This window comes from Falco rusticolus, chromosome 10 (assembly GCF_015220075.1).
Source record: "Falco rusticolus isolate bFalRus1 chromosome 10, bFalRus1.pri, whole genome shotgun sequence".
Lineage (NCBI taxonomy): Eukaryota > Metazoa > Chordata > Aves > Falconiformes > Falconidae > Falco > Falco rusticolus.
The window spans coordinates 4,075,249-4,098,997 of NC_051196.1; the positions used below are offsets into that span (position 1 = coordinate 4,075,249).

The window sequence follows — 23,749 nt, forward strand, 5'->3', positions numbered from 1 at the left end:
CTCATAGCAGTTTTGGAGCAAGGATGGAAGTTCGTTGCAGTTAACTTTCCTCTGTGTCTTAGGGAGGGCTCGTTTTAACCGTGTTGAAGAACGGGGCCAGGCTTCGGTGACACCAGCCCCTCGGACCCGTGCCTTTGCGCGTGCCTTCAAAGCCATCTCCATCCCCACCTTGGTCTCTTGTAGCTCCAGCCAGCGAGCAGGGGTTCTCGTGGGGTGGGACCAGCTGCTTTGTCTCCTAGCGAGGTGGCTGGCTGCCTTGTTCCAGCTCCGGTTGCTTCCCTCCTGTGCTGCTGGGCAAGCACGGTGGCCTCGCTCAGTGACAGCATGCTGGCGTGCACCCTGCGTGCTTCCTCGACGCCCGAGGTGGGATGCAGGAGGTGGTGGGATGCAGGAGGTGGTCTGGGAAGGGCTCAGACATGCCTGTTCCCACTGCCAGGCTGTTATTTGCTGTGTGCAGGTTTATACCTGATGATGCGCTGTAGAAGGGGGGGTAGCATTGCTCAGAGGAGGGTGTGGGAGCAAACGTCCTGGCCACCAGCAGCTGTGGGAACTGGGATGAAGATGATCTGTGCATGCGCAGCTCCGCTCTCCCCAGGGCAGGCGAGCCTTGCTTGGCCCTGGGCTCAGGGCAAGGGGCTGTGGCTTTGCAGTGCCAAGGTACCAGCCCCGGCCAGGGCGTCTGGGGCTGGGGGTGCATGCCCTGCGTGCCCTCACCCCGCTGCCCAGCTCCCAGCCGCTGCTGCCGCAGCCCCTTTGCGGCATGCGAGGAGCATGCGAGCAGCACAGCCGCATGCGAGCATCAGGCAAAGCAGCACAGCGAGTTGAAGAGGAGGAAGACTAGCACTACCTCTGCCAAACAGGCTGGGGCATAAAGCTCCCAGGCACAGCACATCCATCTCTCCCTTCACTGCATCCCAGGACCAGAGCCTCAAACAGCCCCAAGCCTCGCTCCCTGCCTCAGCCTGGCTCTGCTCCAGGCTCCACTTGAGCATAAATTATTCAGCGCTGGCTGGTGTATGGCAGAGGCACGCAGCAGGGCTGCCAAGCTCTTGGTGGCCGTGGGTGGTGGGCAGGGAGGATGAGGAGTGCAGCCGTGGCTTGGCACAGAGCGAGCAAGCAACAGGGCGAGACGTGGCTGCCCCTGTCCCAGCTCCTGGCACGGCTGGTTTGGCTGTGGATGGGCCAGGAAGGGCAGGAACTGCAGGGATGCCCGGGCACCCGCACCCAGCGTCGCCTGTGGCTCTGCACTGGGGGGGGCCTCTGGGCAGGGACCGGCCCGGGGAGCTGGGATAAAGGGTGACACTCATGAACTCCACCACAGAAAGGGGGGGATTTAATGAGAATATGGCAATATTAATGGGATTTAATGGCGAATGCCAAGTATGGAGGGAGAGGCAGTGGGAGGACCTGACCCTGGCTGACAGAGCCGTTAGGATTTAAGCAGCAGCCTCGGTACCTTCCACAGGGTTCATCTGTCACTGGTCCCCGCTGTAGGTGAACTTGGGCTTGGGACTACGCAGCTGTCCTGCTCTCGGTCCCTGGGAGCAGCACCCGGCCCTGGGGGCACAGGAGGGGACAGGGGCTGTCTGCACCCTGTCCCCAGCCCCTCCTGGCAGCGGGGGAGCCATGCCGGTGACCTGCTGCTCCCGGTGTTTGGCCTAGGCTGGACCCCAGGCATGGCTTGTGTCCACCCTGAGGTCTGTCACTTCTCTGGTAAGGGACTGAGGTCCTGGGCTGACCTGCTGGGCAAGTCCCAGGGGTGGCCTTCCCGGGGGGGGGCACTCTGCACTGGGTGCTTGGCATGTCCTTCGTGAGCCAAGCCCCAAACCCAAGCCCCACAACCCTAGCGGGTCCCCTTCGGTGCTGGGTACCACTGTGCTCCTGCACTAGCCCGAGGGATGCTGTCAGGGCACGCGGTGCAGCCCGGCCCCGCTCCCTGGTCCCCACAGGGGCACAGAGCCAGGAGGCCACGACCGGGCACACGCCTGGGGATGCCAGGGAGCAATGCCTTTACTTCATTTTTTTTCCAATGACCACACAAAACGAGGCTGTTTCGGAGAGGAACACGACTCTCCCCGCTACACCCCTCAAACCCAGCGTGACTCACCTTCCCTGGGGGAACCCTGTGCTTCTGGATGCTTCTGCTCCCCGCGTGGCAGCATGGAGCTGCCACTGTCCCAGCGGTCAGACAGATGCCACATCCTCAACATCATGTAGGTAACTGCCAGCCCTTCACACCCGGCCCCAGTCGCCCGCTCGCTCTGTGCTGCCCCGGCCAGCAGGTTTGCCCAGCTGGCACCTGCAAACACGCGAGGGATGAGGTTGGCTTCCTCCAGCCCACGATGTCCTGCCCCTGCTCGCTGTGGAGCATCCCTGGGCTGGCATCCAGCGCGAGATGATACAGGAGCCACCCCAAGAGCTGCCTCCTTGTTGCACTGCTCTGTAGAGGAATGAAGCTGGGTTAATTAGCATTGATAATATACAGCTGTGGTTGGCTTCAGGGGCGGCGCGTTGGCCGATGTAGCTAAGGTGCAGCTGTGGCTGGTTCTGTGAAGGGGTCGAGAGCCAATGAAGGGAGAGCAGCCGAGGAAGACGAGAGAGAGGAAGAAGCAAGAGGAGACAGAACACATGCCCTGGATGAAGAGAAACGAGGCGAAGGCAGCAGAGAGTCTGGCATGAAGAGTGTGCTGGGATGAGGTGGTAACGGACCTTGTTGCAGCTTGATAGTTTGGAGAGTGCTGCGACGTGGTGCTTGCTGCTGCTGTTTTTTTCCCCAGGGTCGCAGGCTGGGTTTTAACTAGTTAATATAAATGCGCTAACTTAAGGAGAACAAGGTAGAAGCCTTTTTTGTCCCTGTTTGACCTCTTTTAGGTGAGGCAGAGCACTGCTAGAAGCAGGAACACCAGCTGATGGCACTCGCTGGGTGATGCTCCAGGATGCCACAATTCCTGCACTGTCCTTCAGCCCTAGGATGGCATCCAGCTCGGATTTTGCTGTCAGTCTTTGTGCCTCCGTGCTGCCCTGTTAGAGACCAATGACCCTGCGTTTACCATAACCATGCTGCTGAAGTACCAAACGGCAGTGTTCTCTTAGGGGAAACCAAAATACCGTGCAAATGTGACACCCCAAAGCCAACAGTGCTGTGGTGATCTAAGCACGGGAAGCAGTGGCCGTGGAATCTGGGGGGTGCCAGAGGGGCTGCTCACATACAGCTTTTTAAAATCCATTTTCCGCTGTCAGCGGCACCCCCTTACGCTCCCAGTGAGCAGCGTAAGCATGACTTGGCTCTGACTGGTGTAGCATCATGATGTGTCACATTCCCCCCCTCCGCTGTGCCCAAGGCCTGTGTCCCCTCACTCCCCATCCCCTCTGACCCTCCCAGCGCTGCTTGTGGGCAGCAAAACTCCAAATACAAAATCTTGGGCAAAAAAATGAGAACTGCAGCAGGGCTGCTGGCCACGTGGGATGCGCAGGGGCTGGGGGCAGGATGCTGCCCATGGCCCACCGGGAGAGGACGGCAGCACGTCGAAAGCAGCAGTTTTCTTACCACTGCTGCTGGGGATGCCGGGATTTAAGCAGGGCAGGAAAGCAGGGAGGAAGGCACGAAAGGAGCAGGGTAGACTCACCGCAGCTGAAGCACATGTGGGGAACCAAGCTAAAAGCCAGCACCAGGAGGCAGCCAGTCTTGCTGCAGCATCTGTTGCTGTAAGAAACCTCGTGGAGACTAATTTTATGCTAAACTCCTTTAACTGTCACCATTACAACCATGTGAAGCACAGCATCAAATACTCCGGACGGTCTGTTTGGAACAGTGTAAAAAGGATTGACTGACTTCCCACCCCCCGCCCCCAAACTTCCTTACAAAAAGGCACCAAAAACCCCAAAATAATAATAATAATAAAAAGCACAGACATGAAAACGTTGTTGTTTTTTTTTAAAGTAATAATTATAATACATTAGAAAGAGTCATGGAGGAAGCGTTCCACGCTGTAAACAAGAATAGCAATTAAAAAGAAAAAGCAGATGGTAGCCAGGCTCTGAAACCCTGACCTCAGCCGCCGTCCCGCGTTGGCACGGGTCCCTGGTGTGGGTCCCCAGTGTGGGTCCCCCAGTGCCGCCCTCCTGGCTCCCGCTGCCCCCCCCCAGCACTGCAGCCACTCAAAGTGCTCAATTACAAACCAACCAAACAACAAACTAAAGCCAAACCCACAACACTGGTCTTTAAAACTACCCGGAGGGCAGCGAGGTGCCACCCCAAGGCTGCGAGGACAAGGACGGGGCAGCAGCTTTCCTGAGTTTTGCTGAGGCCGCTGCAGGGGGCTGGGGCAGGGGGCTTGGGCCAGTCACTTGTCCTGCTGAGCTGCCACCCTCAGCCTTCTCCTTCCCTTCCTATCGCCAGCAAAAGAGCTGAGGCTGGCTGGGCCACATCCTGCCCGCCCCGCTGCCGCACACCCGCACACATCTTCCTCTGCGGCAAGAGACAGAAGAGGTTCGGGCATCCCTCCAAGCTTCCAGCCAGCTCAGGCTATTTGCCCCCGGGAACTCTTCCCAAACCTGCCAGCTTTCAGGGGCTGCAGGCTGGAGAAGAGCTGCTTAGGTGGCACATCAAGGAGGATGGGGACCTTCCCAGCAAGAAGCTCACTGGTAGGAATGGGCAAGCCTGGTCCAAAGGTCACTGAAACCAGTTGGTGGCTTCCCCCAGGCTTGGAGGTGACCGAGGACCTTGCTTCTCGTTCCTGTTAGGGCTTGGAGGGGAGGAACCCCCCCAAATTCTTGGTGACCACCATGCACCCAATGCCACGCAACGGGTACTGTGCGTTTGACATGTCTCCAAAACCAGAGCCAACCACCTTTTCCAACGTCAGTACTACACAGCACCCCAGCCCGGGCGCGCACGCAGCACGACGTGCAACGGCTGAGTACCTGAAAAGAGGGGAAACGGGTCAGAACGAGGGGAAAGAGGTCTCAGATCTCCCACAAGCGAGTCAAACGCTGGGATGCGCCAGCGGGAGTCTTACGTGTGCTTCAAGCAGAGGACCGACCCCCCAGCTACAGAACCCAAGCCAAGAGGTGCTGAGCAGCCCCCTGACGTAACCCCTACCTGTCCCGAAACACTGCCCCGGCATTTTAACAGACCAACAAGTGTAACTACTGCACGGTTACTGAAAAACACACCCTAAACGAAAACCAGTTCAAGCACCCTCGTCCTAGAAAGGGCCTGTGGCGTCTCAAAAGGCAAAACCTGAACGTTCGTACAGCGCTTCTCCTCCAAGAGCAACGCTCCACTCCTCACCACGCGCCGGCGAGGTAGCTAGTGGGGTTATCCCTGCGCTGCGGAGCGAGAGCGGGCGGGCAAGGCTGGGCACTGCGGATGCCGTGGTCCCTGCCAGAGCAGGGGCTGCACCAGAAGCCGAGGTGCTGTGTCTGGCTGGCCGCAGCCAAGGATGGGGTGCACCCTCCGCTGTGCTCCCTGCTGCTAACATAAACGGCCACGTGCACACAAGGCAAAAATATCAAACAGCGACCCAAAGGAACCCTGATAAACCCCACAGAGTAACGTAGTGGAAGTTTTCTGCTGGGCTTCCAGGTAGGCTTCAGATCAGGTTGTGTTACTGAAGCAACTTGTGAGATAAAAAACATTTTCAAAGTCTCCTTAGAACTTAACGGAGCTTTTGCGTAGGGCCTGGGAATGGCATGGGAATCCCACCTGCAGTCCCACCTCTTCTGGCCAGCAGAGTCAAACAGAGCACATCTGGACCAGCTTACTACCTGCCCTTTCCATCAATCTTCCTCCCTGAGGAAGCGCTTTCACCTGTAGGTGTGAAGTAGCTACTGGGAACAGGAGTTTGGACCAGCTCTTTCCACACTGGAGCCGTGCCCGGGTCCCGGCACACCTCCAGCCGATGGTTTGGGCTGTGCAGCGGGATGGGGAGGACATGGCCAGCCCAGCAGGACTCGGTGCATGAAGGGCACGCAGGCACCCGCTGCCTCATCTCCCCAGCAGCGTGCCGTGGTGACGCTGATGCTCTACAGCATCACCATCCCAACCGCCATGCCTGGCTTTCCTTCCTTGGGTGCTGATTTCTGGGTGGGCCGAGTGCAGGCTGGGGGCAGCGCGCTCCCCTTCCCCGACGCTTGCTCACCAAGCCGGCTTCGCCGTGCCGCGCCGCGCCACCAGCAGCTCCCACCCTGCACCCAGGAGGGGAAGGCCAGCAGGAAGACCAGGCTCAACCTCCATTGCTGTCCCTGTCACCTTGGGAAAGAAACCACCCTGGCGGTGGTCCTTCACCGGGGTCCCACCAAGGAGACCCCCCTGCCCCAGACAGCCCCCGCCACTGCAGTAGGCGCCGGGAAGAGCCGGGCACCGCTCTGCGGGATTGCACGGAGCGGGCAGCGCTGCCCGTGCCCTGCCGGGCACCACGGCCCTGCCACCCCCCCCACTCCCACCACCTGCCACGAACGCCGAGCTACGGTGGCAGGGCCCTTTGGGAGCAACGCTGCTGGCTGCACCCGCCGGGCATTTTAAAGAAACGCCCACGGCCACGGGTACCCACCGCAGACAGGAGCAGAAAACACGCACCGCGTTCCCCAGCTGCGTTCCCCAGCCCTGCTGCTGCCCCACCAACGCGTGATGAGGCTCAGAGAGCTTCGAGCAACACAAAAACGAAAGCGCTTTCCCATTTGTCCATAGGAACGATGCAAACCCAATTTGCTGGTGGCTCCTGGCACCAGCGGCCACCGCTCCAACCTCCTCGCCGGGCGCTCGTACCGAAGCACAGTGCTGTGCTGCCACCCCGACACGGCCCTGCTGAAGGGGGGGTGGTCCCGAAAACGGGGTGAGGGTGCTGCTCCAGCACCCGCTTCCTCTCCCTCGCCTCCCCCCTGTCCCCACTAATAGGTGACCGATTTGGGCAGCTTCGCCAGGGGAGGGGAGCCCGAGAGGAAACTGTTCTCCGAGTGGGATTTGGCAACCTGCGGCGGTAATTTTGGTTTGGGGCTCAGGGGGGGGCCGTGGGGCTTTCAGTGCGTTTAATGGTTTCTGGAGGCTCTTTTGGGCGTCTGCCTCGGCCGGGTCCAGCGCGAGAGGGGGTGGCACGGAGCTGGCAGGCAGGGGACGTCCCGTCTCCGGCAGAGGCGATGCCACCTGCTTTCTGTTGGCCAAGTCCTGCTCTGTCGCGTGGGCCATGTGGAGGGGAGTGGTGGTTTTGATGACGGTGTGGGGGCTGTTCCCCGCCTCCGGTGCCGGCTGCCCGGGGGAGCCCTCACCCAGCCCCGTGGCCACCGACTCGCTGCCGGACAAGAGGGGCATGCTGCCCCCCGGCAGCGCGCACAAGCCCTCCGGCCAGCGCCCGGGGCCAGTGGGGCTCCCCGGCCCGTTCTGCTGCAAACTGGTGAGCTCCCCCGTGGATGCAGCTTTGGCTGCCAAGCGCTTCAAGTCCGTTGGGTCTGGCAATGCCACTTGGCAGCGCTCCTCAGCTGTCTGCTCCCTGCGCTCGCTCTCAGGGGAGCTGTCGTGCTGTGACGTGCCGGAGAGCTGCTGGCAGCCGCCCGGCCAGGGGCGAGGGGGTGCATCGAGCGCTTTGTCTTCACCGAGGGAAGATGCTTGTTCTCCTGCCAGCCGGGCAGCAGGACTTGGCTGCCATACCGCGTGGTCCACAGCAGAAGGCTCAGCTGTGCTCAAGTCCGGAGGACACGGCGCGTTTTCGAGCAAGGAGTCCAAGGAGCCGTGCTTGGCTGGGGTGGGGAGGGAGACCGGCCCGTGGTTCACCACGGCACGGCCGGGAGCGAGGAGCGGCTGCTCCGGAGGCAGGGCCGTGGGCAGGAGGTGGTGGTGGCCCTGCATCTCACTTGCCTTCAGAAGAGATGGCAGCTGCCCATCCTCGGTGGGTTCCACCCGACGCTCCTCTCCCGGCAGCCCACCCACAGGAGGATGCAGGGGGATGTCCGTCGTTTCAGCTGCTTCGCTGCCCGGGAGGGTGGGAGTCCTGGAGTCTGCCACCGCCGTTCCTCCCAGGGCCCCGGGACCTCGCTGGGGATGGGGCTCCCTGTCTGGGGGGTGCTCGCCCACCCGCCCATTCTGGCCGTTGGCCGCCACGCTGCCCTTCACAGCTACTGGGTTGAGGGAGAGCTCCAGCCCCAGGGGTTTCCGTGGGAACTCCTCAGGCTTTGCTGCATTGGAAGCAGAGAAAACAAAATAAACCCCAAACCGTGCATCACTTCACTTCTGCACCCGGCATGCCCCAACCGGGGGGAAGGCAGACGCTGCACCCAGCAGGTGCCAGCCCTCCTGGGCTGCCCCGGTTCCCAGCCACGCCAGAGGGATGCTCTGGTCCCCAGGGGACACGGGTACCACCGGCTGCCTCCACCGGGCCGCCCACCTTCCCCTCGACGCACCTGGTGGGGGAAGGTCAAATTTCATCTTGCGCAGTTCAGTCATCGACACCTGCAGCTGCTCGATGACGGCATCGTCCTCGTACTGCAGGGAAGCGGCAATTTTCTCCTGCAGAAATTCCCGTAAATCTTCCAGCGTCATCTTCAGCAAGCGCTCTGGGGGATGACAGACAGGAGTAATGGCAGCGGCATGGCCAAGCTGCTGGGTAGCACAAGCGTGGGTTGCATTGCTTTGGTTTTATCCAGGTTTCTGCTGCTGCTCCCACTCCAAGGTGGGACAGCCTGAATATTTTTGCCTCTTTCCCACCCTCCTGCTGTTGCTGGGGGTTGCTGATACATTTACATGTCCGTGCCACCTGCGGGCAGTAGCTCAGCAATGGCAGGATGATGACGGCTGGGACCTACGCTGACCAGGATGCATGGTTTGGGCCATTTCTGGAAGTTCTCACCAGTACCTCTAGGAGGAGGAAAAGCTCCAGGAGACAGACCCGGAGCATCAGACTGAACAGCCGCCAGCCCCGGGCAGAGGCGCAGGCAGAGGTGCTGACCCACGCCAGGGGTGCAGGCAGGGGTGGGATGCAGGCAGGAATAGGATGCAGGCAGAGATGCCGATCCACACCACACATTCTTAGGAAGGAGAGGTGACTTCCCAGCCAGGCTGAAACTTCTGCCTGCCAGTTGCCCAGCCTTTGCAAACCAACGGGATACTTAAAGATGTATTTCAGGATAGCCTGTTCTTCATTCGGCTGAAGGAAGAAGCAGGGTGGCTGTTTGCAGAAGCCAACACACACAGTCCCGATAAATCCCGCTGGCCCACAGGTTCCCAACATGCACCGTCAGCATCGCTCCCGCCCCAGATCAGAGACCTAACGGGGTGACAAAAGCAAGGCTGCTAGTTTATGGGAGAAGAGGGGTTCAAAATCCCAAAGACCTCGAGGTAGAAACATCATTGCCCTAATATTATGTCAGAAACCCTGGGTCTGGTCATTTTAGAAACGTATTAATAGATTTCTTCCTCCCTCTAACAGCCCTTTCAGCTGAACCACTACACAGAGCTTTGCAGTCAGATGGGTCTGTGTTACCCCTAAAAGTCTGTTGATAAAATGCGGGGCGCAGCAAGCACGAAGGCAGCCGGGAGCGTTTCAGGTGGGGCTTGCTGCGCGCTGAGCGCAGCGTTTCAACCCTTGCAGCATCTCACAGCCTCCCCGCAGCACCAGCACGGGCCGGTGCCTTCTGGGGCCGGGGCAGGCACGAAGCAGGCCGGTGGTGGCCACCAAGGCTCGCCGGACCAGCTGCGTGCGGGTGGCCCAGCACGGCGCCACCCCTGCCGTACCAGATGCGCCCTGCTGGGACCTTACTTTTGTGCAGCTTGAGGATGGTGTAAGCCATGGCTGTCAGCACCCGCTCGCCTTCCAGAATGTAGATATCCCACAGCCGCAGGGTGAGGGTGAAGGGGGTCTGTTTCAAACACACAAACAAAAAGCCTCATTAGCACCAAACTCATTGGCACCGACTGGTGGGATGATGATGCAGAGTTTGGTGGCACCGCCACGTCCCCTTCCACCGCAACATGCAACAGGGCATTGGATTAGTCTACAACACAAAACCCTATTTTAGAGTTGATGGTTTTGCCTTAAAGCTAAGACCCTTGGGTGGCTGGAAAAGTACTTAAAACCTGGCCACGAATGCAGAAAAAGGAGAAACTTTCCACACAGGCATGCTAGCACGTGGACTCCCCTACCCTGGAGGGAGCATCATCATCTTCCAGCCTTGCGAGCACACAAAACCACTCCTGTATCCATCCAGATTGCCCAGACAGATGAAAGGCTATTGATGGCACAGGTCTGAGGGCCCAACAGTGCTTCACTAAGCATTAAAAAAATAAAAAAATCACTCCTTCGGTGTCTAGAGAAGTACTCTTCATTACACACAGGCTTATTTGTGCCTGCTAGAAAAACCCAGATCCAACCTAACAAACAGGACTGAACTGATACCCAAAATGATGGAGCCGTCCATCACCTCCCAGCAAAGATTTCAGGCATCTCACCAGCACAGAAATTAATACTGGTCCCACTGTGACATTTCAGTTCAAGCTTAGGATGCTGTGCTTACTCTCCAGAGTCTGGCAAGACCCTCTCATCACGACGCTGCAATTAAAGGGACTTTGCATTTTATACAGCTTTGAGCGTCAGGCTGCAAAGCAGCGAGATCCCTCTCCAGGGGAAGGGATCATCTGCTGTTTTATAGGAGACGGGGCAGCAGAAAACTGAGACCGAGGACACACAGATGTCCTAAATATGAGCAAGTCCAGATCTTGCGTTCCAGTGTGTGAGCACAACGCTGCCCCTGAAAATAAAGTACTCTCGGCTTGGGACTGACAAATTAGCTCTGGACAAATCCGGGTAATTTTCTCACGCTTTCAAGTGTCTCCAATGCCCAGACTGCTCCTTTGCCCGCAGCTGCTGCAGCGCTATTTGCTGAGGTTTGTGCCTCCAGCAGTTCTTCTCCCTACATTGTTTCCAAAGCTGAAGTGAGGTTAATAATCGCCTCTGCAGCAGTGCCAGTGGGCAGGAGAAGGATCTCTCCTGACTTTGCAGCTTACGCTGCCGCTGCTGAGCCATCTCCCGGCACCTGCTTGTGATGAGGCAGCAGGGACTGGCTTGTCATCAGTGACACACAGTTATTTTTAGCTTCTCCCTTACTAACTTACAAGTGCGCGCATAATACCCCACCTTATAAAATATTAACACCTTCTTCAATTACGATACTTTCTCAAAAATCCAGGCGGATTAACCGTGCACGCAAGCGGCAGAGCAGCAAACAAGCCTCAGAGCATCCTCACCCTGTCAATGAAACACTGCAGGAACCACTTGGTGGTGTAAATCCCCGTAGTCATCTGCTCCTTGTCCTGGGAGGAGAGAGCAAAGAGAGACAGGCGTTTCACCAGGCTGGCTGCTGGGGGGTCAGGCACCTCACAGGGCTTTTGCGGGGGGGGGGGGAGGTCGGCTGGTTGGTTGCTTAATGCCAGGGTCTGGGTGCAGGATCTGGCTGCGTCTGTCTCCCAGCAAAGCCCCTGCTTTCCATCCCGGCGCTGAAGCCCCACTTTGGCCCTTCACCCACGGTGTTCATCGCCCCTGATCCTCAGCGTGGCCAGAGACAGCTTTGGAGGGGCATTTCTAGGAGAAGCTTTTCTGGCCTAACACCTACTCCAAGGATCTAACAAAAACCTTCCCGGACAAAAACCACGTGCTCCTTGCGGGCTGCCACTTTTGTCTCCGCAGCCATTCCCAGGCGAGCCTCTCAGAGCACCGCAATAACGACAGCCCCAAGTATCCCGAAGGTAAATCCAGACCTGCACAAGCAAGCCAGCTTTGCTAGCACTGCCTCACTTGCATGGCATGGCTGCTGCCAGACCAGGAAACTCTTAAAAACCTCACCAGCATCACCCCGGTCTATCACTTTTCCATCCCTGCCTGGCACCCGGCACAGCGCTCGCACATACCTTTGCTTTCCCTGGCATGGCACAGCCGGTGCTGGGATGCGCAGCACCCTGCACGTGCATAAAGGCGACGCGCAAAGCCAGCGGAGCGGCGGGGATGGGAAGAGAAAGAAGCCCATGGGATTAACCGTCGTCTCCAGACTTTGCTTTCAGCTGGTGCTGGGCACCTGCAAGCCTGGGGAGCCTTCAGGAGCCGAGAGGCATGAGCAGCTTTCTGAGAGTTATTCCCATCCTCCCTGTCCAGGTTTCCCCCCCGTACCCATGGCTACAATGAAGTGAAAACCTTGTCTTGGCTTTGTTTCACTTTTACGGCCAGGGCTGGCTCGTTTGCAGCACGACGCAAGCGCTGCTGCAGAAGACGGCAATATAAACAGCTTTTCCTGGACCTGGGCCACCGAGCCCCTTGGGAGCACAAGGAACCTGCAGGAGTCTGGCCACTGGATACCAACCGTCTACAGCAAATGCAAGGGGGGACAAGGGGGGAAGGAAAAACCAAAAAAGGGGGGCAGGGAGAACAGGTGTTGCAAAATCGGACTGCAGTCGATGTGCCCTGCAGATGCTCCTCCAGCCACCAAATGGGCTCGTACCATCTGCTCAAGAGAAAAGCAACTGGACTTTCCCAAGCAGCAAAACACACAGCAAACCTTACACACCTCCTGTCTTTAACCAACAGCAAAGCCGTTAAATAATCAGTGAATTAAGACTCCAGATAGTCCAGCATCACCCTTGGGGCCTCGCAGCTGGCGTGAGAGCGTGGTCCAGCCTTGCTGCTGCGTGCCGCAGCTCCTTGTGCCGCAGGCTCCGGGAGCCTTCCCGCCTTCCCTATGGGAGCCTCCAGGTTTTAGCGGTCCCTAAACTGGTGATAACCAGCGAGCAAACGACAGCCATGTGCCTCAGCCAGATTCAGGCACCTCATTTAATAGAGAAGCAGCCTCAACGCAGTTAGAAACGCGTTCAGCTGTGTGTCTGCCTGGCAGAACGCGGCGCTAATTGCTTTAGCGTTAAACCGCGGTGTTAGTGCGGGGGACTGATAGCCAAAGCGATACCATGTGCTTCTTCAGTTTGGGAAAGAGTTTGCTTAAAATCTGCTCGTGGTGAGCTTGAAACCTCTGCAGCTTCGGGAACCCGGGAATGAAAAAACCTTGAAAAGATGAGAGAAATACAGAATAATCAAGAAAAGCTCTGAGGCAGTCACCGGGGCAGCCTAGAAACTCATCCCGTGCTGCCTGCTGAAGTCAGCCGGACCCCACAGCAAGCCCAGCTACCTCCCTCGGCATCCCCCCCGGAGCCCACCCTTCACCCTGCCCACCCGGGCACCAGCACCCCCACCCCAGCCCCCCAGCAGCCCCGATGAGCCCCCAGCCTTGCCTTGGCCAAGCCCTCCCTGGATGCACCTCCGAGGGTCAGAGATAAGCTGAAGGCGTTTGAGCCCCACAAGCTTGTGCAACGCCCCGTAACCCAGCAGGACACAAACTGAAGGCTGTCTGGTCTTATCGAGCCATAAGGCTCAGCCCTCTGCTCAGAGAACAACCTGACTCCCCGCGCACAGATTACTGCTAACCACAAGCAAGGTGAAAGGATCTTTAATGTGTTTGAAGTTAATATAGCATGTTTGGTGGAATTACATCTTCATAAAAACGCCAGGGCACGTAGCTGATGGCACGCTTAAAACAGAGCATTACACGATGCTCTTGGATGTACTTCTGTGAGACTTTTAAAAACTCATAACCTTGAGTTAATTGCTTGCCAAGGGCAAGGCGCTCCAGAAGGAAGATAGCACCTCTGTGAACGTGTTAATTACCGAGCGCTGAAGCTCAGTGCCGATAAACCGCACTTCTCTCTGACGAACTTGTCTGCCTCCAAGAGCCAAGCCCAGCTCCGCAGTCAGGTTGCACTGGCATGTGATTAAGCCTCACTCACTTTAAACAAGCAGGTGAGGGGGAAGGAGGCTCTACCGAGCCACCCGAGCAGCCCTGAGACCCCCCGGGCGCATCCCGCCCCGCCGTACCGTGCATGGCGTGCCGCTGGTTGGTCAGCAGCTGCGCCAGCGCCCAGAACGCATCCTCTTCGTTTAGGTACATCAGCAGGACGGCTGCGATCTGGCTCATCCCCTGGCAGTAGCTCACCTCCTGCAAGAGCCAAGAGAGGCACATGTGCCGCCAGACCCCACCGCGATGCCTAAGCTGCGGGAGCTGGTCAGGCTGCCTGTGCTTCCCTCTCCTCGTCCAAGGTTTGGTCCTGTTTCAAGGTCTTTTTATCGTTTATGCTCAAATTCACAGCTCCCGTAGGTCTACAGCATCCACCACGGCACTGACTCACAGAACCGTTTGGGTTGGAAGGGATCTTAAAGACCATCTAGTTCCAGTCCCCCTGCCACGGGCAGGGCTCCCTCCCACCAGCCCAGGTTGCCCCCAGCCCCGTCCAGCCTGGCCTTGGGCACTGCCAGGGATGGGGCACCCACAGCTGCTCTGGGCAGCCTGGGCTGGTGCCTCGCCGCCCTCACGGGGAAGAATTTCTTCCTAATACCTGATGTAAATCCGCCCTCTTTCAGTTTAAAGCCATCCCCCTTGTCCCGTCGCTACCTGCCCTTGTAAAAAGCCCCTCTCCAGCTTTCCTGTCGGCCCCTTTAGGTGCTGGAAGGCGGCTGTCAGGTCTCCCCGGAGCCTTCTCTGCTCCAGGCTGAACAGCCCCAGCTCTCCCAGCTGCCCTCACCGAGCGGGGCTCCAGCCCTCTGACCATCTTCATGGCCTCCTCTGGACTTGCTCCAGCAGGTTCTCCAGTGGGAGGTGGGGGGTTGCAGGCAATGCCCCCCACCCCTATCAGCCCATTTGAGCCTGGAGGGCGAGGGACAGACGCCCCAACATAAGAGGTGCCTGCAGCTGCATCAAGGAAGAGGGGATGAGATGACAAACAGCATGTGGCTCCAATGCTGTTGTGGATTCCTTCAGCCGCATAAGCGCTGAAGTAATTAAATAAATAAATCCGGTAACCATTTATCTGGTCTGAGGGAAGGCAGGGTCCTTGTTTCCTTGACTAACCCCCCCGAGCATCTTCTCTGCTTTCTGGGGTAACTGTCCCCTCCTGGAGACGGAGGCGGTAGGTTCAGCTGCTAATTTAGGCTTATTCTGCCCATGCCCTTTAGCTAAAAATTACTGGTAGGCTGTAATAAATCAGTGTTTCCAACAAGGATGCCATTGAGCGTATGACAAGGAGTCAGAAAGACGACAGACCTTCTGCCGAGAGGCTAGCCCTGCCGGAGAGCCGAAGGGCAGTCCCTTGTCCCCCGCTGACACTCACCCAGACCGCATCTACCAGATGGCATTTACCAGGTGACAAAACAGACAAGGGAATGAAACAACTGCGGCAAGGAGCCCTGTGTTGACAGCGAGCCTTGCAGCTGTCTGTACAGCCAGCGTGAGGATTTAAAATTGGAATTATGACTGGCTAAACGCGGGGGTGTAAATACATATATACACAAACATGCATGTATACACATATATAAACTTATATAAAGCTTTTTAAAAATCTTTAGAGAGATATATATACACACACACACACACACGACATATATAAAGTGCAATGCTCTTCACTTTAACAGGACTAACGTACTACTTACGGTGTTATAAACCGAGTATGCTGACAGGACATGGAAGAGCGCCTGCTGCCTGGGGAGAAAGAAGGACATTAAAGCACCCGAGCGTGGGGTCTCCAGCCTCGTGGGCACACCAAAGAGTGCAAAGGTGCTGAGAACACCCAGCCAGCTGGTCCTGATGCCTTTTGCAAGGAGCAGGGCTGATGGAACCAGAAAGTGCCTTGGTGGGCACGGGGGATGGGAGCTCTTCCTTCAGGGGGGTCACCAGCAGCCTGCTCCATCAGGGGGTCTCCCACAGAGACATGCATGTACCCGCACACCCTGTGTTCAACACCCCCACGCCTTGGGTTTAGAGTCGTGGTGGGATTTTAATAGACTTGTAACCACCCAGGCATCAGGTGTGACATACCCTGGGGGACAGCACTGCCACCATTTCATCAGTGGGCTCCCTTCTCCCTCCCCTCCTCGCTGAGGGGGTCAGCACCGCGCAGATACGCGGCGCAGGCTTCCTCGCAGGCTGCACGTCTGTGCCGGGCAGCCAGGTGTGACTCACCCAAGTGACACAGCCACTCTGTCAGACCTCTCCAACCCTGCCGTCCGCCCCATGCCAGCCAGCTCCCCACAGACCCACCCCGTCACCCCAGCCCTGGCTCCCTGGGGGACAAGGCACCGCAACAGGCTGGTGCTGGGCTCAGGAACCGGGGCTGAACACAGTTCAGTGGAGAGAGACTCAGCAGCCCAGCACCTGGGGGTCGCACCGTGTGCTGGTGGCTGGTGGAGCAGGGAGAGGTGGCTCTGCTCTCCTGGGCACTGCTCGGAGCCAGGGGGCTGGTGGCCACTCCACCCCACGCACCCCCAGCGGCACCGATGCCCGTGCAGCCACGCGACGCCTCCCGTACTCACTTCACTCCATAGCGATCCCGAAACATGATGTGGTTCCGGAAGGTGCGGTTGACGTCCAAGTCGATCTGCTTGATTTCCGACGAAAGGCTCTTTGCTTGCTCTTTCATTTGCTGGAAGGGAGAGGAGCAGACAAGAGGAAGGAGCTGGACACCATCCCAGCCCACACCTCCTGCGCAGGGAGAAGACACGCTTCCCACTGCCGGAGCGGCACCGAGCCACAGCACCAAAACCACGGCACCGAGCCACGGCAGAGCCACCGGGGACACTGCCGCCTTGCACCGAGCCACGGCAGAGCCACCGGGGACACTGCCGCCTTGCACGGCGAAGGGGACAACCCCATGCTTGCACGCCACGACGCCAGCAGCTGCCAACCCAGCCTTTGCCCTCTTGCAATGCAGATACTGAGTTTTCAGAATCTAAAGCCTTTGCAACTGAATTCAATTCTGATTTACTTTGACTTCTTCGTAGTACCCTGTCTGGCTGTCATAAAGCATCAAGACCTCTGTTGGCGCCTGAGGAATGATGCACCTCCCTAAGGAACCAACAAGCAGATGTATGCGCCGAGTCTCTGAGCTTTTCACAGGCTCAATCATAATCAAGTCCAAAGTTACGCCAGACTCTATGAAGTGATCTCCAACTACTACTTCCCCTGAAGAAGAAAATTATCTTAGTTTTAAGGAGCTTCTGCTAGAAAAGCCGTGCTGGGGTATTCCCTTGGACTGGTGCAAATGTTAAGGAACTGGCTGAGTCCAGAACAGAAACTGACTTCAAAGCCAAGAACGCCCATGTTCCCCCCATGCAGATGAAGGATGTTCCCCCCATGAATCCCCCCAACACAGATGAAGGACCGAAGCCTACTGCAACAAAAGGGAATTCAAACCAAACCGAAGCCCACCCCAACCAGCCGTGCCCTCAGACTCCCAAGCTGAGGATGCTCCATGAACGAACCCCACTGCAGTCCCCTCCGTAACCCACCGCTCAGCCCTGGGCGTGCGGGCAAGGACCATTATCTCATCCCACAGCCTCTAGGTACCACTGGTGATCATGCCTTCCTCCTCCAATACCTCCAGGGTTAACTGCATTAATAAAATACATTTTGTGACTGTCTCAGGTAGCCTGAGATCCAGCAGCAGCTTAGGGACAGCGGAGATGAGCAGCGAGTCTTGAGCCCAGGCTCAAGACCCTCCTTGCTCACACAGGAGACAGAAAACAGCACATCTGCACAGATCCTGAATCACCTCCAGCAGCTGCTGTCCTACCAACGCCTGTCAGCTTGACACAAGGCACCTCCAGGCTGCTGCTGACCTCCCGAGGTGGCCACATCAGCTCTGGGGAACATCAGGAGATCATTAGCTCCCAGACGTGTCCAGCACAGCACAGTCACAGCACCTTGGGAATATTAACTGCAACCTTGAAAGCAGCGGTTTGGAGGAGGAACGGCGCAGGGGCTATTTTGAATTATTGCCTGCACAGGATAAGGGAGGATAAAAGTGATGACAGAACGAAGATCTGATGAACCAGATCATTTCCCTGCTGTAAATCCTGTGCTCCCGGCATCCTATGGCTCCTTGCCCTCTATAAAGCAGGCAGATTACCTGAGACAAGATGACTGTTCATATGCACCCGGTCACTTCAGTGCAAATTCCCCTGCTAAAGGCCCTCAACAACACAGAAGCCTGCCAAAGACTGTAAACCTCCCTACTTTAGGCTTTTTTAATCACTGCACCTGAATAGCAGGTAGGTTGCACAGCACTTTGCCACTTCCACGCACCCAGGAGGCTTTATTAATTCCGCAGGTGGTAAACAAGAAGCCCAGGATGGGCTGATGTCCTTTTTTCCCCTTGTTTAAGTAACCTGGTCCACAGATGCCCTGCCAAGCTCGTGAGCCCTGCAAGCCAGTGGCAGAGCAGAGGCTGGGAAGCTGGAGGTCCCATCCCAAAGACCTTTTCCAAAGCGGCCGATAAAAGCCAGGATGCCTCCACTCTGCCCCCCCGCCCCCAACACGTTTCTCCTGTCCACCTTCTCAGCTCTCCTCAAGCCCTCCCAGTTGTGGCTATAAAACCCCGGGGAGGGCAGAGCATCACACCCACGCTGAAACCACGGACGGTGGCACCACGGACAACTGAGCTGCCACGGCCTTGAAGAAGACTCGGGGACTTGCACAGAGAGGACTTGGAGGACAGCTGGGATAAGATGAAGCGCTACGGAAGCAATCGCACTGGGCTTTTTAATTGCATCACTCCAGAGACGACAAGGACACAGGGAGCGAGGCAGCCCACGTGGCTGGAAAAGCAGCTCCTCCGCCAGCCTGAGCGCAGGGGACACCTCTACAGAGGGAGCAGTGGGTATACAAAAAGGAAAAATTGCCCAGCACGTGCTGGATGGCACGCTCAAAACTCACGGCACACGCAAAAGCCAGGCTTTTGTGCCATGGCTCACGGCCAAGGAGAAACGGGGTGGCCGTGGGACCAGCCCCCCCAGGACGCAGGGCTGGGGGCTGAGGCTTAGTCCCTTCTTGAAAGCAAAAGCCCTCACACCCCGGAGCTGCCCTGAGCCTCGTCGGGAGGAAATGAAGGGCGAGCTAATTACTGGCGGCAGCTGGCACCAAAGAAGAGGCAGATAAAGACGAGCTTGCAGGGGGGCTGCACCAGCAAAGCCTATTAGCCCTGAAGCTCCTGCTTAACGCAGACTCCTCCGGAGTGCAGAGAAACTCCTGGTGACTTTCATTTGTCTGGATTGCTCCCCTGCCTGCGCAGCACGGCTTCGAGGGAGGGAGCGCGATCAGCAGCTGGGAGAGCTTCGTTACCTCCGAGAGCTTCGTTACCTCCGAGAGCTTCGTTACCTCCGCTTGCTGCCCGGAGCCCAGCCCGCCTGCCCCAAGCCCTGCATGGGACTCCATCCCAGCAGCATCTCGCAATTAACATCTACGCTCCACTAACTATAATGAGCCTTAGCACCATCCTGCTCGATAGGCAGGGATTTTTAGAAACACCTGCTGGAAGCAAGACTTGCCCTCCTGCCTCCAAAATGTAACCGTCTCCATCACACCCTGATCCCTGCCTGGGTACGTGATGCAAAATAAATCATTTGGGGTACCCACAGCCAGCACCTTCCCGCGCCGGGGTACCTGCGGCCGCTCCGCATTGCTCCGGGGAGCTGCAAGAGGTACCTTTGCTGAACTCCCCCTCCCTCCTCCCTGCACTTTTCCCTAAGGATGCAGCAACTGCGATCCAGCAATTTTTGCTCGCGGCTTCCAGCAGAGTAAATGGAAGCAGGCTATTAGGGAAAGCAGCTGGCTAGCGTGCTGAAAGGCTCCAGCCTAACACACACACGGCGATAAACGGTTTATACCCTCTGCATTTTCAGTCCTCGCAAATTCTAAGCCTTTCCTTCTCAGAGGTCACCGAGTTCACCGACAGGATCGGACCTCACCAGCAGCGCACATCGTAGGGCGGCTGGCACACCGCTACCCTGACAGGGAGGATGCAAGGGCCGGGTGCCCCCCTGGCCCTTACAGCAGCTCCGTAGGGACCCTATTTCCCTCCTGCCCATGTGGGTGGGGATGGAGACACCTGCACCCACCCGACTTGCCCCAGCTGGTGAAGCCCCACCAAACCAGCCTCCCCATCACCTTGCTCCCACAATCTGTGCCAGGAAGAGCCCCTACCTCATATTTTCCTTCGTTCTCCTTCTTCATCTTCTCAACATCCAGCAGAAGCGACCAGACCTGGCCTCGCACCTGCAGTGGGATCCCTTTGTACACTCGCCGGCACATCTGCAGGGAGGGAAACGAGGTTAGCTGGTCCTGCAGAACAGATTTGCTCCACAGTTTGCTGCTGTGGACCACCAGCCAGCTGAGAAGGCACCCAACCGATCACTTCCCCTGCCTGCACTGGCACAGAGAGGGCATCGCCAATCTGATGGAGGAGCTGAGCACCTGTATCCACCAAAGACACCTACTCAGCCAAAATTAAGCTGCACCTCATGTTTTTAACCTTACTGGAAGAGCTGGACACAGACCATCCCCTTTATACGTGGAGACATCTCAGGTGCTTCACAGCAGTCACATTCTGTGCACACCAGCCTGCCCCTGGGCTCCTCTCCAAGGACCAGACACAGCATCCTTGGCTTTGAAGCTTCTGATCTGACCTGGCATGGCTGTTCTCACCTGGATCCTCAGGGACTTAGAGAAAAATACATTTTTCCTTGGAGAGGAGAGCTCTGACCATGAGAGCCACAGGGATGTGTCCACTGGAACTCTCATGGCTTGACAAGTGGCAGAGCAGACTGTGGGCTACACCAAAGGCTCTACCTGGGATGTGCAGGGTGCTCCTCCAGCAAGGAGGGGGACTGGGGACAAACATGCATGTGCCCCTCCTCCAGTTTCCACATGTTCACTACATCTCACAGATGCCTCTTCTCTTTTTTCTTGTCATAAAGCCCCCTCTCTCTAAAGAAACTACTACATTTCAATGGAAAACAGAAAAAAGAGCTTTTGTTCCATCCTTGATTTCTCCCATTAAAAGAAAAAGCTTCATAAAAAAAAAAGAAAAAAGTCTAATTTCTGAATATTTTCCACTCTTTCACTCATCCAACCCATGAAACGCCTTGTAGCTGCACGACAAAGGCAACCGCCCACTCCTCTGGGCCCCCGAGGACCGCGGGCTACGCTGAAGGACCTGCTGCATGTGCCCAAGCTCCAGCTGTGGAGGGGATTTACATTGTGACACAGACATCCCTTGGGACCGGGCGACTCCTCGGGAGGGGACAGAGGTGCCAGATTCCCTGCCATGGGAATGGGCTCGGCGCTGAGCAGAGCAGTGCCCCACTGGGCAATCAACTGGAGCTACTGGTATTGCCTGGTACAAGTGCAGCCGACTTCCTTCAAAGTCCCTCTTTTTTGGTTTTTTTTTTTTCCCCATAGGGGGTTCTTCTTCACGCATTTCAGGCTGATTCAAGGGCTGCAATTCACAAGGAAGCATCCATACCCTAGCACAAGGCTTTCTGGACGTGGTCCTGCTGCATTGCCTTTGCACCTCTTACCCCAAGCCGAACACCTGCTCCTGTTACCCTTCCTTTACGACCCCTCCTGCATCTGCAGCTTTTTCCCTTCTGGCTTGATTTTGTAATGCCAGCCTACGTACAAGGTTATAAACACCACAGCCATGGCACTGAGCTGTCACACACACCCCCCCCCCCCCAGAGCCCTGACCCCGGCACAGACCCCTGCTCCTCCTCTTGTTACCACCCGCACCGCAGCGCTGCGCCTGCTGAGTGCGACCCACAGCCGCGACGGCTCTCGTTCCACGGAGCTACTACCAGGCGAGACGGGAGGTGGGGCTGAAGTAGACAGATTAAGGGATAACGAAGAAATGGCACTGCTATCACGGTCAAAATAAGTATATAGAATAGCTACGTAATAAATGCCAAGACCACCATGTAGTACTAGGAGAGCCAGGTGTGTGTTAGAACGCTCCTCCTCCCCATTACGCTAAATATTTCAGTATTTCTGCTGACACAGAAAGTGTCAGTGTGATGGATCCCGATCCCGTGAACACCATTGAACATTTACAGCCCCATTCTCAGCACCTGACAAACGCCTGCTCTGCCCCAGGTGCTGCTTCACACCTGACGGCGCAATGCATAGCCAGGACCATCCCCTACAGAAATCCTCTGCCTGCTCCTGCTCTCTGCTCCGTACGCACCAAGTAAGAGCTGCCCCTGAAAAAGCATCTCACTAGCGAGACATGCCCATGGAAGGCCACCGCCCATCCAACAGCATCCCACGGGACATCACTCATTCACTGCCCGCACGCCCAGGGGAGCTGGTCCTGTTCCTCCGAGCGCACGTGAGGAGCTTCTGGAGGACAGCAACCCACGCCGTGCCGGACAGCCCCATCCCCACGGCTGAAGGACCAAGGAGAGGAACAAGAGATGCCCATCCCGCGAGGGACATTAAACCAGGACACAAGAAGTGCAACGTGTCAGGCGACACAAAGCCACATAGTGAAGCGCGTCCCCAGAGCGGTGCTGGCGAGGTGCCCACAAGTGCTCCTGACTCCATGGAGCGAAAGCTGAGACGGGATCAAGAAACTGGAGTGTGTACCCACTCAGATAAAATCACCAGTTCAGAAGAAATTATTTACTTCCGACAGATTAGGAAAGACTGACTGACAGCCGCTGAGGTAGAAGATGATGCTTAGCTCCGTGGAAAGAAAATATTTTTTTAATTCCCAGAGCTGGTATTGTACTTTAATGAGTGCAGCCCTCACTGGCAGATAGTGAAGGTCTCTTAATGATTTTCTCCGCATGAGAGCGTGGCAGGAACAGGGGAGTTACAAAATGCATAGAGACGGAACTGAACTGGAATGCCTCCCTGCTCTTCATCCCAGGGCTCTCCTCCTCCCACCGCCTCCAGGCGTGAAAGTGCTAAACCCTCGGAGCCGTGAGTCACACGCAAGAAAAATGAACAATTTTCCTTCCTCATGAGACTTGAAGGCAAACGGGGAAGTTTATCACCACAAGGAGCATTTACACTGTGAGGAACTGATGGAGGGAAGGCAGCAGGTGATGGCAACTCCTGCTCCGTGTGAGAAGAAAAAAACCACCCTTGAGGTCACCATCTTCTGTCTCAGACACTGCTCAGCCCTCGTCGGTGGGAAGGGAGTGACCTTGTGCTGGGTTTCGCCGTAGGATCATCTTCCCTCTTAGGGCTGTAACACATGAAGCTCACGGCACGGAGGCCATCGTCACCCCATCCCCACCTCTCCCCTCTCCAAGCACTTTTTTTCTAGTAGATGGGACAGGGAAGACTCTAGAAGCCCAGACTCAAGCTCCATCTTCCCTCATCAGAGCCCTCCTGCGAGAAGCACCCAACCAAGCGCTCCAAGTCTTTCATTAGAGAGGTGGCGTCACTGCCATTAAACACAGCACATCTTTTCGCAGTAGTTGAAACACGGGAAGTTGGGTTGTTTTTTTTAAAGCAGAATCTACACGTTTCAGCTCGCTTCCACGTTTTGGAGCCTGTCACTGTTAGTTTCTCAGCTGTGTGCGTGCTCCACCAGGAAGAGGCAGCAGGAGTAATGCCCAAATTCTGGGTATGCGTGGCATTCTCACTTTCAGAGCCTCTCCATACACCCGCCATCTGTCTCCAACACCTGAAGTGGGGGGCAGCCCCCCTTCTTCAGTTCCTTTAGGGCTCAAGGAGTGGTCCTTCCGGAGAGGAAGGATTCCTTCACTTCCTCCACCAGTGATGCACCAGGAGAGCTGAGCCGTGAAAAACTTCACCCTGGAGAAGAGGACCTGTTTTTTACAATGCGATTTATTCCTGCGATTGATGACGCGGCCATGCAAGACACTTGGCA

The 23,749-nt window shown here is 56.9% G+C and overlaps 1 protein-coding gene across 7 annotated transcripts in view; it reads right to left on the reverse strand.

The window, feature by feature from the left end:
• Positions 1–3,909: 3,909 nt before the first annotated feature.
• Positions 3,910–23,749, reverse strand: part of LOC119154592 (USP6 N-terminal-like protein) — an 81,944-nt gene continuing 62,104 nt past the window's right edge. For all 7 annotated transcript variants that reach the window (XM_037402352.1, XM_037402355.1, XM_037402353.1 and 4 more), the window contains 9 exons: positions 20,053–20,160; positions 16,386–16,495; positions 15,507–15,555; positions 13,899–14,019; positions 12,937–13,031; positions 11,234–11,299; positions 9,750–9,849; positions 8,395–8,547; positions 3,910–8,169 (listed from right to left, as the gene is read on the reverse strand). In XM_037402352.1, coding sequence (XP_037258249.1) covers positions 6,140–8,169; positions 8,395–8,547; positions 9,750–9,849; positions 11,234–11,299; positions 12,937–13,031; positions 13,899–14,019; positions 15,507–15,555; positions 16,386–16,495; positions 20,053–20,160 — 2,832 coding nt within the window. In that variant the 3' untranslated portion in view covers positions 3,910–6,139. The remainder of the gene's footprint in view (positions 8,170–8,394; positions 8,548–9,749; positions 9,850–11,233; positions 11,300–12,936; positions 13,032–13,898; positions 14,020–15,506; positions 15,556–16,385; positions 16,496–20,052; positions 20,161–23,749) is intronic.